Source organism: Phyllopteryx taeniolatus, chromosome 22 (assembly GCF_024500385.1).
Source record: "Phyllopteryx taeniolatus isolate TA_2022b chromosome 22, UOR_Ptae_1.2, whole genome shotgun sequence".
NCBI classification, from domain to species: Eukaryota; Metazoa; Chordata; class Actinopteri; order Syngnathiformes; family Syngnathidae; genus Phyllopteryx; species Phyllopteryx taeniolatus.
In genome coordinates this window covers 8,861,475-8,875,310 of record NC_084523.1, presented here as the reverse complement: position 1 = coordinate 8,875,310, position 13,836 = coordinate 8,861,475, and the positions used below count along the sequence as shown (strand labels likewise).

Here is a 13,836-nt window from a genome sequence, read left to right as displayed (position 1 = left end):
GCTATCTTCGGACGAGAGGCGGGGTACACCCTGAACCGGTCGCCAGCCAATCGCAGGGCACATACAAACAAACAACCATTCGCGCACACATTCACACCTAACGGCAATTTAGAATCTTCTATCGACCGAGCACGCATGTTTTGGGGATGTGGGAGGAAACCGGAGTGCCCGGAGAAAAGCCACGCAGGCACGGGGAGAACATGCAAAGCCCACATTTGAACCCCGGTCCTCAGAACTGTGAGGCAGATGTGCCAACCGGTCGCCTGCCGTGCCGCACCTTCCATTCAGCGTGGCTGCTTTGCAAATGCCACAGCGCCGTCTCCGTTTCCCCGCGAAGAGACATCGATCTGTCGAAGCTGCATTCCCAGTGCTGCAATGCAGTCACAAATCTTCAGGTGTGTCCTGACACTTCTCGGACAGCAGGGGGCAGTCGAGTAGTCGAGCGGAGACCAGGAAGGAAGTGCAGAAGTGGCGTTATTAGTCCATTTTTCCCCCTCTTGTGGCTTCTGAAAGACTGAAATAAGAGCCTTAAAAAGACAACTTTGTCACTTTATATTCAACTTTTGATGTACTTTTCCTTCATGTGACGGTTGTGCCTTTTCCGTAAAGAGCTTTCTTCAGGCTTCTGATTGGCTGAAATGGTCTCAGGGTTCCCGTAGTGTTTGTCGGTGACTGATTGTTTGCCGTGGTTCTGCAATATCATTTGTTAGTCGCTCTCCAAAACCTTTGATTAACTCCCCGGGCGGGTGTGGATTTCACTCGGCACAGGCCGTGACAGAAATAAACGGTCCCATCTTTGTTGTGCCGGCCGAGCGAGCGCTTCCCTCTTCTCTCTCTCCTCCGCGACTCTCCATTCCCGCTCGGCCTTGATCCGCCGCTCGTCCGCCGCCGCCCGCTTTTCATCCCGAAGCGGTGAGAACGCGCAGAGCGGCGGGGCAAATGTGCCGGCGGGATTCCTGGCATTCTACCGCTGGCCGCGCGGCGGCTCGGCCCCGGTGTCGGGTTCTCGGTCGGGGGAGCCGGAGGAGCCGACGGGGGGCCGGAATGGGCTGACGACTCAGCAGCTGACACCCGCTGTAATCTCTGCCTCCTCCCTCCCCCCCCCCCCCCCCGCCGTAAACCAAATCATCGACTTTGGCCTCTGAAGACCGGGTGGTCCGCTCGTCGGTCCCTTTTCCACCGAGCGGTCCGGTCCAGTTTGGCTCGCCGCGCTACGGTTTGGAACGCAGTTTATGTTGTGATTTGGGCCACAACATAAAACAAACTTTTTGGGACTGAGACCCGTTAACAGGAATAAGATTTCCCAAAGAGCCCTAAAAAATGTTAGCGCCATTTTGCTTGCCACAGGAAATATTTTTCAAACTTTTCAATCTATTATAAATGTGAGGAATGAACTACGGTGAGCGCCTGCATCTTTGCTGTTCGCCATTCACAAATTCACTAGTATACACAGAATTTTGGGGGGAATCAATCCTCTATTATTCGTGAAAAAACATATTTGCTCCTTTGGTGCAGTAAAAGTATACATTTGGCTCCATCGTGCGGCATCTTTGGTGCCAATGAGCTATGCTGAAGTGAGTTGAGGAGTTTCATTTCGGCAAAAGGAGTGCTGCAGCACCATCCTGTGGCACTTTTAGGCAATTATGTCTTTTGAGGTTGCAACTGAACAATTTCCACTTTTTGTGGCATTGTAAGTTTGAATACTCGATACGCTAATTATACTTATGCCAGTTTGTCAACTGTGGACATAAACAACAATCTTCAGTGGACACACTAGACTCCACCCTTTTGGTACCGTGCCACTGCGTAAGGGTACCAAGTCAAAAAAAAAGCCCCAAAACTGCTCCTTCAGCGCTGAAAGGACAAGCTCATGATGACATCAGTCCAAGAGTCATCAGGCAAGCAGCAGCTGTAGTAGTGTTGCATTCAAGGACGGCAAACTGCTGCGTCACAAGCACTAAAAGTCACCTCCACCTCGCTGAGTCAGCAGCCGCTTCCCGATTTGGCAACGCGCACCTCTGCAAGGTCTACCGGATGCACCGAGCGGCGGCGGCGTTACCGGGAAACACCCGCGCCTCCACCCGCCACGCACGCAGAGGCTTAAAAAAAGATCCCCGCGTGTCCCAAGTTTATTTATTTATAAATGGTAGAATGTCGTGCCGGTGTTTTTATTTTTTTGTTAGCCGCTGAATTAAACATCAGCTGACTCAGCAGGAATCGCACCCCCACTCCCGACCGAGCTCGCCATTTCGAAATCCCATTCTGTCTATTTATTGATTTAGTATTGATCACCGCAATGCTGCGACCTGCAAAGGTGGCGATCAGAAGACTTCGAATGTCATCCCATTCGGACGTGGGGGGGAAAAAAAATTAAAAATAACAATTACAAATCAAACAAACTTATGTCATACGCTTCAAAGTGATTTAGTCAAACATCGTTTTTATTCTTGCCTATGTCGAGCATTGTGATGTCATTCGTGAGAAATGTCAGCTTGAAGGCGACTTCATCAGGCGCTCTTCGCGTTGGATGAACCGCCTGCCGCCGATTGGCTGCATGCGTGCACGGAACGGATGCTCGAACTGCGACAAGGCAGCTGTCGATCAAAGTCGTCCTGATGCTCAGTCAACTCCAGATTGTTTGTTTCATCGTCACCAGTCTTCTTGGCTCCTTTTTGCATGCGTGTGCTTTATAGATGCTAACAAGCGGCGGCATCGACGCTCATTAATTAAGAGTGTCCGCTCGCCATCGATTCGGGTTTCATTTGTCAATAGGGCGGCTGCGCTTTTGGCCGCTCGGGCCTCGGTGGCGCAAAAAATGCAGATGAGCGGAAACAAAAGTGTTCAATTGCAGAAAAGAATCCACAGGAGCTGGCACGTTCTTTCCCCGCACTCACGTCAATTTTCTTCGAGCTTCCTCCCGCGTTTTCAGAAGTTCATTAAAGAGCTTGATTTTTCGGGCAGGTGTAGAATTAAAGGTGAACATTATTACAAAAAGATAGTCGTATGCGACTCACTGCTGCCCCTTGAGGCACAACGTGGCACTGTTCTTCCACTGCATGGAGTCATTTTTGCGGCTGTGCATTATTTGGCGTAGGTGGGTTTTATTTTGAAAGTCCTAAGAGGAAACTGTCCCTCTCACGGCGTGTGCGTGCTTGGCTCGCGTGTGAAGGTGCCCATCATAAGTGCCTGTCCCGGCCTCTTGGCCCCTCTCTCCTTCTCTCTCTCTCTCTTATCAGTCGTTCTCCTCCTCCCATCTCCCACTCGTGACTCAGTTTTTGGGGTGGAGCGGGGGTCCGCAGCGGTGATGTCACGCGGGTGAGGGACGCCAGCGTCAGGGCCCAGGTGAGCGAGCTGCCACTGTGCTGCGGTGCGGAGTCCCTCCACTGGCCGGCGTCGCTCAAGATGCTCATGCGCCTGCACCCCAAGCTCGGACGCGCTCCCTCCCTCTTCCGCTCGGATCCCGGGCCATGGCGACTTGAGCCGTGTCCTCCGCCGCCGCCCGCAGGATGTCCCAGGACCACAGCAAGTAGGACGAGGTGTGTTTCTAGGGCAGGTGTCCGCGTGCTGCGCGAAGGCGCCCCTGCAGCATGACGCTGCCGGCCGCGCTCGTACTCTGGACTTGCGTGTGGGGGGTCGTCGCCCCGGGCGGCCGCAGCGGGGCCAACGGCACTGAGGTGGAGAGGCGCTGGGAGACGCTGTTGTCGCGCTCCTACCTGGGCCTCGCCGGCGGGCGGGCGGCGCGGCCCGACTGGCAGAGCGACTACTTGCGGGGCGTCAAGAGGGTGCGCCGCCTCTACTGCAACGTGGGCATCGGCTTCCACCTGCAGGTGCACCCGGACGGCAGGATCGGCGGCGCGCACCTCGAGGACCCGCACAGTGAGTATGCGTCCGGTTGTGCGTAAAAGTCGCAGCGACGAATGGCGCGAATGGCAAAGATGATGATGTTGATGATGATGATGACGATGCCCACGGTCTTCAGGTCTCATCGAGATCTCCAGCGTGGAGAGAGGAGTGGTCAGCTTGTTCGGCGTCAAGAGCGAGATGTTCGTGGCCATGAGCCACAGGGCCCGGCTCTACGGGACGGTAAGTGTGCGTGTGCGCGTGCGCATGGACACCAATGACCCCCCCGCCCACACACACACACACACACACACACAGCAAAATAACAAACAGAATACAAAAGAATACAGACCCATGGGACCCTTCTTTATTATTGAAGTATTTAACAATGTCACTAAATATCCCATAATAACTTACCAAATTAATAAATATAATTTACAATAGTTTTGTCGTCTAACACGTCTTACTTTGGCACCCTAAATAAATCCCTACTTGACCTTTCAAACTTCAAAATGCAAGAAGTGTCATTTAGGTGTCCACGCATAACGCCTGATGCCATCGCCTCCTTTTGCGAGCAGCCGGAATTCCGTCCCTGCTCCGAGATGAGTCCAAAATGGCGACTTTATGAGTGTCGCTGTGTTATTAATATTCTTTCTGGCACGCACAGGGGTCACATGTCCGAATGTTCCCGCAGATTTTGTTTTTATTTAAAGGAATTAGCGCTCAGTGTAAACGCAGACACAAAGACGATGAACAACTTTAAGACAGACAATCTGACAATACTCACAACCATTTATTTGTTTTCACCCATTCCAAAAAAATTATGAAGTGAGTGGTGAAATTCTTCGTTTGTGTCTCTATGTCTGTATTATACTGCCTCCCGGTGGCCAAGGTGCATACACTAGAAGGAACAGCACAATGTCCGTTGAATGGAGGCAAAAAACAGTTTAATTCTTTACATTCTACTTAACGTGTACGATACTACAGAGTGCTATTTTTTCATCAAAAACAAATTGTAGTTTTTTTTGGGGGGTGGAGCAGGAATGGATTAATGGCATTTCCATTCATTTCAGTAGTGAAAGTTATGCTGCCATCATGTGACAAGCATGCTCTGTTGTGTTTAAATCAGGGCGTGGTCATCTCACAACCCTTTTGTTCTCTCGTTTCTAGCGGCGCTTCGGCGACGAGTGCAAGTTCAGGGAGACGCTGCTGCCCAACAACTACAACGCCTACGAGTCTTTTGTTTACAAGGGCTTCTACGTGGCCCTCAGCCGGCACGGGCGGGCGCGGCGTGGCGACAAGGCCACCACCGCCGCCACCGGCACACACTTCCTCCCTCGGCTGTGACTGACGCTGCCGCCGCGCGGCCATTTGCACACGCAGATTTTATTTCCTTCCAGGTAACACGCCGTGTCAATGCCAACGAACTGCGCAAATGTTGATCCTGTTATTATATAAATATATATATGTATATTTGGAGACCTATCTTTGTTTTTGTCGGCCATACTGTGCTGCTTTTTGAGGCCTTTGCCGCTCTCGCTTGATGCTTACCCAGCTACACTATATGGACACGCCCCTTAATCTAGAAATAAACTCTGGGAAGAATTCAAGAGCTACGACGGCATGCGTGGGTGAATTTGGTGTGCACAAAAATTCAAACACAAACACGCTCCAAAAGTGATGCCTTGAGATACGAGTGAGCCCACTCACGCGTTTTTTTTAGATACGAGTCGTCGTTCGGACGATTTTTTTTGCTTTGACTTGCGAGCTAAATTTGCGATTCCCAGTTGACGCGTACTGCAAAAGTCAACCGAAAACAAAGAAAATGACAAGGTTGTGTTTTGAAAATAAGCTACAAGTCCGCTTGCGAACAATGCAAAAGGCCATAGACTGTCATGGTCTGTGTTCTGGTTTGGGTTGTGGTTAGTTTTGTTCCATGTTGTTCATGTCGTGTGCTCATTTAGTTATTGTGTCCACCTATTCTCGTCAACCTTCCTTCCACCTTGTGTCAACCAATCAGCTCCCTCCAGCCGCTCGTGTCGTGACCAGGTGTTGCTCGTGGTCTCGTCAATCTGTTTGTATTAAGTTCCCTGGTTTCTTGCAGTTCTTGTTGGTTCGTTGTCATTGTCTCTGTCTGTGCCACGTCTCGGTTGTTGTTTCCATTTTTGGTTTATTCAAGTGTTTCTTTGTTACTTTGGTTATCTGTTGTGGGACTTTGTTTAGTTTGCTTTATCCATGTTTGCCATTTTTGGGAGATTTAATATAATTTTTGGAGGTCCTCCATGTTTTTGCCTTGCCTTCCTCTCCTTCAAAAACCCCAACTGTGACATAGACGGGCTAAACTTTGGATAATACAACAATATTCCCAGGTATATATTCTTTATTCTCTGTGCGAAGAGCTACTATTACTGCAGCTGTGACTGACTCCTCACATGTCCGTATGTCTGCCTCCTGGTGGCCAAGGTTGGCATACCAGAAGGAGCGGCACCATTTCCATTGAATTGTGGCAAAATCGTTTTAATTCTTTACATTTTGAGTGCTGCTGCATTACTGTAGATTTTATAAAGTACAAAATTATGGCGTGCTATTTTTTTCTGGTTAAAATGTTTTTTAGAAGTCTGGAACGGATTCATGGAACTTTCAATTCATGTCAATGGGGAAAGATGATTTGAGTGTTTTTGCTTCACATGTGGTCAGGGAACGAATTGGTCATATCTCAAGCACCAGTGTCCATATAGTGTTTGTCGCTGACATGGAGCAAGAGCATATTGTATATGCTTGTAAGGGTCTTTGTCTTTAATTACCTCCAAAGCACTGAGTTTGAGACGAGGGACGCACGGAACAAGCTTGAGTGTGTGCGTGCGTGTGTGCGTGACTGACTTTAAATGCACTACTTCGCTGTACGATTTTAAAAAGGTGCCTTGACGCGCCCACCCAAGCTGCCCCCCCTCACCCCCCACCGAGCGCCACCCCCCTTGAACTTGCATGTAAGAGACACCCGGCCGAGGCGAAAAATAGGAATGACGATCCGGAGCAGGCCTCGAGGAGGGGGTAGGGGTTGACTACGTGGGGGTGGGAATGAGTCCGAGACCATCTCTGGTTCTTTGCACTGTAATTAGATCGTCATTTAGAGCAGAGAGGCGCCCAATAAAACAGAGTGAGACCTCTGTAGTGTAGATCAAGCGTGACCACAGGGGAACCTCAAAAGTGCGACACAATCTTTGACGCTGCTCGACTTCCGAGTCGTTCTAACTTCAAAACAGTGTCCCCCGAAGGTCCCGTAGGTGCTGTAGCCGAGCCACCTCGTCGCCGCCTCTAGGCGGGAGAGGAGGGGAATGCGGAGAGAGGAGAAGCGGCAGTAAAACAGGCCGAAATCCACGTCGGCGAGAGACTAGTAGCGTACTAGGAAGTGGTTTAAATGCTCACCCCTTGTAGGCGCACAGCAAAAATGCGCGCGTGTGTGTGTGTGTGTGTGTGTGTGTGTGCGCGCGCGCACAGCTCTTCATTTTCAATGCAGTTAGGAACAAGTGTCGCATGCAGGATGCAGTAAAGGACAATGCAGCAAAACCATGTCATCGGTAATCCCGTTGGAATTAATTGTATTCTCAGTACTTCGGGCAAATGTATTTGTGCAAAATTAGTCCTGCATCGAACGCCACTGTCCTTCTGTTTATTCCGTGTTGTGCGACAAGCTAGTTGGGCCTGATTTAATTGAACTTGCAATATTAACGACAAGAACGCAAACTCGCGGACTGTCCTTCCATGTATTTCCTGTTCCAACTTCTACATCAGCCCATTTAGGCGGGAATCAAACTAGCTCGGAATTAATCGTACTCGCAATATTGCAATGTTTGTTTGTTCAAAAGGGGTCACATCTTATTCTACTTTCCATTCTTGTAGCCGCCCGTCTAGGCGACAACTAGTCGGGTCTGGATTGAGTCTACTCGCAATAACAAATTTGTTCACACAAAAAGGTCCTGAGCCAAATGCCGCTGTCCTTCTGTTTACTTCCTAAATCAATTCATACTGCAGCCTGTTTAGGCAGCAAACTCCTCGGGTGTTAATTAACCCTGCCTCAAAAAATATATGTTCTGTCAAATTCCGCCCGATCAGCAAATGCGGTAAAATACGTTCATCGCAGCCGTCGAATGAAAGCAGCTGTCATGCAGCGTCGTGCTTCTTCCACCTCAAACTGTCCTTTTGTCTCAAGCCGCTCGTCTTGGCTTACAGACTGCATACTAAAAAAAAAAAAAATTCAAATGTCCTCAATAAAAGCATCTGGACCCAAAAGAGTGTAGCTTTGTCAATCCAGATTTGTCCTTGTTCTTTGCTCAATCTTCTGAAATCAGCCGAATTGTCACTGAAGCGTTGGCATGCGTGCCAACACCTGTTGCCTCCGCTTGACTGCCACCCAAAAACGTTGACAGACTGTCCCCAAAGCGAAGCGAGCTGACGTCTTTTTTTTTTTTGTACGTACGTGCTGTGCACAGCAGTCCACCACTGTAATCCTCAGATGCCGAGAATAAAAAGTTTGTAAGAACTCGCTACTGCCCCGAGTGTCTACTCGCGCAAGTCACACTCACTCCACAGTTCGAGCCTTTTAAAAGATGATTCTATGTTTTTGTACATTGGAAAAGCAGAAATAAAAAGTTGGCTAGAATATACTGCAACATAGATTAGGCCCTTAATGCATTTACTGACCATAACATTGGGAACACCCACATGAGCCAATACATTAGTCTTTTTTATGAATTTCTTTTTTTTTAAATTTTATTTTCGTGATTTGCAGCAAGATGCAATAACACCATTAACATTAGCCAAGTATTTGTTTGTTCAGATTTTCAAATGCGTGTAGTAAGTTATTAGTGCGTTGATGTGAATTTGAAATATTGTAATGATTAAAATAATGCACATCGTAAGTAGTAAGTTTATTAAACATGTTGATTTAAAAAAAATAAATAATAATAAATAAATAAAATAGAAAGGAAGATAGGATTCACCCACCCCAAAAAAAACTTTCTAATCTTGGTGGAATTTGGGATATCGTCCACAGTAACAAAAATCACCTCAGTTGACTTTAGTTTCTGTTGTTAGTTAAATTCAAAGTTGTCATACAAGAAGAAGAAATAAAAAGTGAAATAGTCAGTTCTGGTCTTAGGGCTTACAAAAGGAATAATGTATCGTTCTTATGAAATAAGATCCAATATCCTAATTGTATTAGGTTCTCTTTTTTTATTGATTTTTCAAATTTTGGGTCAGTTTTAAGACTTGTACGTCTATTTGCGTTTAAGAATGGCGCCATCTGCTGGCCAAACGGTGCAAGCGTTGGGCAGGTGCGTGGAGGCAATTATGCATGTGTTCACTTCTTCACCGGAACACCGGAATTTCCTCTCGGAGGTGGGCACGGATGAGTCAAAAAGCCAAAGTCCCAAAATTAGAGCCGCACCGTGCAACAACAAGTCTGGTGGGCCGCCCGGGCCGCGGGTCTAAACACGCCCAGGTGGAAGTGGCCCTTCCGCCGCTGCAAACCCGCACATCTGCGTTGGTGGACGGATGCGAGCGAGCAGGGGCGGTCCTTAAATAGCAATCGGCTCCCAGCACGACTCCACAAGCCTCCTGGCACGACAGCAGCACCAACTGCTCCGGGATGGAGAAGGCCACGATGCCAAGCGCGCCGGCCCGCACTCTCGCGCTCGCCCTCGCCCTCCTGCTGCAGGGCGTCCCCGGCGGCGACGCGGCGCCCAACCCGTCGCCCCTGGTGGGCTCCAACTGGGGCAGCCCGCGGAGGTTTTTGCACCTGCAGACCTCCACGGAGCTCAGTAACTTCTACTTGGAGATCAAGCTGGACGGAACCGTGCGGAGAAGCACCAGCAGGAATCCGTACAGTATGCTCCTCACCTGTTCTTCGTCTGCATGTTGTTGTTGTTGTTTTTGTTGTTGATGTTTGTGTTGGTGTTGGCTTCGTCGTGCAGGCGTCGTCATGCTGAAGGCGGACACCAGGGAGCGCGTCGCCATCCTCGGCGTGAAAAGCAGCCGGTACCTGTGTTTGGACCTGGACGGAACCCCCTTCACTTCAGTAAGTCGCCGCCTCATCCTCCTCGCTTATCAGCTCCATTTACGCACGCTTTTACGCGCGCTTTTACGCGCAAAGCTTTCACTCCGTTGGAGACGTTTTAGTAAGAAAATGATAGATAATAAATCATGCTTTTGTTGGAGAATTTAATAAATATAAGGGAATATAAGAGACTCTGCTCGTGTAAATATAGAACAAGGAAACCGCAACAAATATCAACGTTAAAAATATATCAAAGAAAATGTAAGCCATTGTACAGTTTACAGGGAATGGGGAAGCATCGATTAAATAAGACCGATAAGAAGCAGAAAGTACATGCAATAAGTTGTAAATAAAATAAAATAATAAGGAATTATTCGTGAAAAGTATATTGTGAATTTTAAGATTGTATTTAAGACTATAAGGTAAATAAGATACACCTCATAAGGAATGTGAAATGAGCAAAGCATGATCAAAATATGAAACTAAGGAATATAAAAGGCGATAAATGTCCAAATAAGTCATGACTACATTTGAATGTAGTAAGATACAAAAATATGACTGCAGGAAATTGTACGAATAATAGAACATGAATACAAAGGAAGATGAGGAATAAAGTGTCTAAATGTAAGAATTTGATCAGATGTGACGTAATTTGTGTTGTGGAAGTGATTGAAATGAATACGAAGTAATTCATGTGCTGCAGCTTTCTTATTGTTTTCTGTCGCACGCACGCACGCAGGCTGTGTGTCTGCGCGACGACTGCGTGTTCGAGCACAGACTCCTGGAGAACAACCGCGACGTCTTCTACTCGGTGCGCACCGGCATCCTGCTCAACCTGGAGGGCTCCCGCCAGGTGTTCGCGGCCGGACACAACCTGCCACCCACCTCGCTCTTCCTGCCCAAGAGCAGCACTGTGCCGCTGGAACGCCTCCTGTTGCACCGGGAGAGGCGGAACCGGCCGCGGGACCCCGCCGGCGCCGCCGAGGGCTCCGACTCCCGGGCCGTGCTGGAGGACGACGCTGAGCTGGAGCCGCAGGAGCCCGGGGACGAAGGCGCCAACGTGTCGCGGGAGTTGCTCCGGGACCCGCCGGCCCACGACCCGTGGAGCGTACATTCGTCGAACCCTTCCAGCCCGCGCGGCAGTGGAACCGTGAGATGAGCCTGCGATGCGATGCGATGCGATGCGATGCGATGCGATGCGATGCGATGCGATGCGATGCGATGCGATGCGATGCGATGCGATGCGATGCGATGCGATGCGATGCGATGCGATGCGCGAGTGAAGTGAGTGAGCAACTGCGACAATGACGTGCACTAAAAGCGATGTCTTGTTTTTTTTTGTTTTGTTTTTTCGCGTTGACTTGAAGACTTGCACAAATATGTCATCGTCTACCGCCATATCAACATATTATATTGCAAGAAACACAATCCCGGAAAAGACAAAGAAAGGGTGCCTGAATAAAATAATAATTAAAAAAACTAAAATATTTTTATTTATCTTCATTCTTAATTGTAGTCATCCTTTCTTGATGGCTGCTTGCTTATACTTGCGTATACTTATTTTTTAAAAAAGTTTAAATGTTAGTAATCTTTTGTTCAACCCTCTTGCTAAAAGTGAATTGTGCTCATATAAATATAGACCAAGCAAACGGCAATGAAGCAAACATTTTTCCTGACAGCAGGTGAGAAACGTTATGATTTGTAAATATTCACAAGCAAAAAAGCAACGTGACCTTTGAGGTTTTCCAACAGCACCATCCCCGAACGGAGTATTTATTTATTGAAATACATGCTTGAATTGTAATTTTAACTTATATTTATAGACGGCTGTATATTTATATCAAGTAATGCTGAGTGTTTGTTCACCATGGGGCCAAATAAAAGTGCTCAACGAAACGCTTTAAGTGATTCTTCCTCCAATGAACGCATGCAGCAGCAGCATTTAGAAATACGACAGAACGTTTAAAGTTGTGAAAAGCACACGTTTCATAAGCTTCACAAATGAATAATTCAAATATTGAGATCGCTGCGGTAAGTCATTGAATATTGAAATATCATTGCTGTATCAGAGTGTCGGTGCGGGAGCCCTCCGCATCGATGTCATCACTGATTGTGTCGTGTGTGTGAGACAAACCTTGCTGACCTTGTGCAAGTGGAAGTTGCTGACTCGACGGTGGCCTTTTTCCTGGGAGAGACCACGTTAGACCAGGGTTGAAGTTCCCCTTGAGGGAAACTCAAGGAAAAACTGGAAAAATAAAACCAAAATGACATCACTAATTAGACCTCATAAGTAGACATGTACAGGTGCTGGGGATCAAAGAAGGCGTATTTGTTTGGAGACCTTAGTTATTATAATAAGGCGTTTGAAAAAAGAAGTTTTGTAGTAAGGCATTTAAAAAAGGACGATATATAGTGAAGCGTTTAAAGAAAGACAAGGTGTTTAAAAGACTCAGAGCAGAATAAAAAGTCGTTTTAAAAAAAAAAAAAAAAAAAAAAAAAGGCGTTGTAGAAGTTTAAAAAACGCCTTACTATACATTGTCGTTTTTTACTGCCAAAAAAACTCCTTACTATATATTGTTTTTTTACCGCCAAAAAAAACGCATTCCTATACTATGCTGTTTTTTTGTCACCACAAAAAAACGCCTTACTATACTATGTCGTTTTTGTCACCAAAAAACGCCTTACTATACATGGTCGCCTTTTCACCACAAAAATCGCCTTACAATACGTGGTTGTTTTTTTACCGCCAAAAAAACGCCTTGCTATACTGTCGTTTTTGTCACCACAAAAAACGCCTTACTATACATGGTCGTTTTTTTACCGCCAAAAAAACGCCTTACTATACATTGTTTATTTACCGCCAAACAAATGCCTTACTATACATTGTCGTTTTTTACCGCCCAAAAAATACGCCTTACTATATATACATTGTCCTTTTTTACCGCCAAAAAAACACCTTACTATACGGTCGTTTTTGTCACCACAAAAAACGCCTTACTATATACTATGTCGTTTTTGTCACCACAAAAAATGCGTTTTTTAACGCCAAAAAAACTCCTTACTATACTGTCGTTTTTGTCACCAAAAACCGCTTTACTATACATGGTCGCCTTTTCACCACAAAAATCGCCTTACAATACATGGTCGTTTTTTTACCGCCAAAAAAACGCCTTACAATACATGGTCATATTTTACCGCCAAAAAACGCCTTACTATACATTGTCGTTTTTTTACCGCCAACAAAAACGCCTTACTATACTATGCAGTTTTTTTGTCATCACAAAAAACACCTTACTATACTGTCGTTTTTGTCACGACAAAAAATGCCTTACTATACATTGTCGTTTTTTTACCGCCAAAAAAACGCCTTACTATACTGTCGTTTTTGTCACCACAAAAAACGCCTTACTATACATTGTCGTTTTTTTACCGCCAAAAAAACGCCTTGCTATACTATGCAGTTTTTTTGTCACAACAAAAAACGGCTTACTATACTATACGTTTTTTACTGCCAAAAAAACGCCTTACTATACTATGCCGTTTTTTTGTCACCACAAAAAACGCCTTGCTATACATGGTCGTTTTTTTACCGCCAAAAAAACGCCTTACTATACTATGCCGTTTTTTTGGCACCACAAAAAACGCCTTACTATACATTGTCGTTTTTTTACCGCCAAAAAAACGCCTTACTATACTATGTCGTTTTTGTCACCACAAAAAACGCCTTACTATACATTGTCGTTTTTTTACCGCCAAAAAAACGCCTTGCTATACTATGCAGTTTTTTTGTCACAACAAAAAAATGCCTTACTATACTATGCCGTTTTTTTGTCACCACAAAAAACGCCTTGCTATACATGGTCGTTTTTTTACCGCCAAAAAAACGCCTTACTATACTATGCCGTTTTTTTGTCACCACAAAAAACGCCTTACTATACTGT

The 13,836-nt window shown here is 46.5% G+C and overlaps 2 protein-coding genes across 3 annotated transcripts; both read left to right on the top strand.

Moving 5' to 3' along the window:
• The first annotated feature begins 2,440 nt into the window (after window positions 1–2,440).
• Window positions 2,441–5,313, top strand: LOC133472097 (fibroblast growth factor 6-like). The gene is made up of 3 exons (XM_061762448.1): window positions 2,441–3,876; window positions 3,980–4,083; window positions 5,011–5,313. The coding sequence occupies exons 1-3, from the start codon at window positions 3,588–3,590 to the stop codon at window positions 5,185–5,187; spliced, it is 570 nt and encodes a 189-aa protein (XP_061618432.1). The 5' UTR covers window positions 2,441–3,587; the 3' UTR covers window positions 5,188–5,313.
• Window positions 5,314–5,450: 137 nt separating this feature from the next.
• Window positions 5,451–11,802, top strand: fgf23 (fibroblast growth factor 23). Of its 2 annotated transcripts, XM_061762446.1 has the most exons (4): window positions 5,451–6,209; window positions 9,132–9,725; window positions 9,813–9,916; window positions 10,635–11,802. In XM_061762446.1, the coding sequence occupies exons 2-4, from the start codon at window positions 9,488–9,490 to the stop codon at window positions 11,052–11,054; spliced, it is 762 nt and encodes a 253-aa protein (XP_061618430.1). In that variant the 5' UTR covers window positions 5,451–6,209; window positions 9,132–9,487; the 3' UTR covers window positions 11,055–11,802. The 2 variants fall into 2 exon arrangements, with proteins under 2 accessions (XP_061618430.1, XP_061618431.1); XM_061762447.1 differs by having other exon boundaries at window positions 5,451–9,725.
• Window positions 11,803–13,836: the final 2,034 nt, after the last annotated feature.

What these genes read in the sequence shown, in the direction of transcription:
- LOC133472097 (XM_061762448.1), top strand. Translation starts at nt 3,588, where the DNA reads ATGACGCTGCCGGCCGCGCTCGTACTCTGGACTTGCGTGTGGGGGGTC. An exon ending in GCACCTCGAGGACCCGCACA is followed by an intron (nt 3,877 to 3,979) that starts GTGAGTATGCGT and finishes CACGGTCTTCAG; the next exon opens with GTCTCATCGAGATCTCCAGC. An exon ending in GGGCCCGGCTCTACGGGACG is followed by an intron (nt 4,084 to 5,010) that starts GTAAGTGTGCGT and finishes TCTCGTTTCTAG; the next exon opens with CGGCGCTTCGGCGACGAGTG.
- fgf23 (XM_061762446.1), top strand. Translation starts at nt 9,488, where the DNA reads ATGGAGAAGGCCACGATGCCAAGCGCGCCGGCCCGCACTCTCGCGCTC. An exon ending in CACCAGCAGGAATCCGTACA is followed by an intron (nt 9,726 to 9,812) that starts GTATGCTCCTCA and finishes TTCGTCGTGCAG; the next exon opens with GCGTCGTCATGCTGAAGGCG. An exon ending in ACGGAACCCCCTTCACTTCA is followed by an intron (nt 9,917 to 10,634) that starts GTAAGTCGCCGC and finishes GCACGCACGCAG; the next exon opens with GCTGTGTGTCTGCGCGACGA.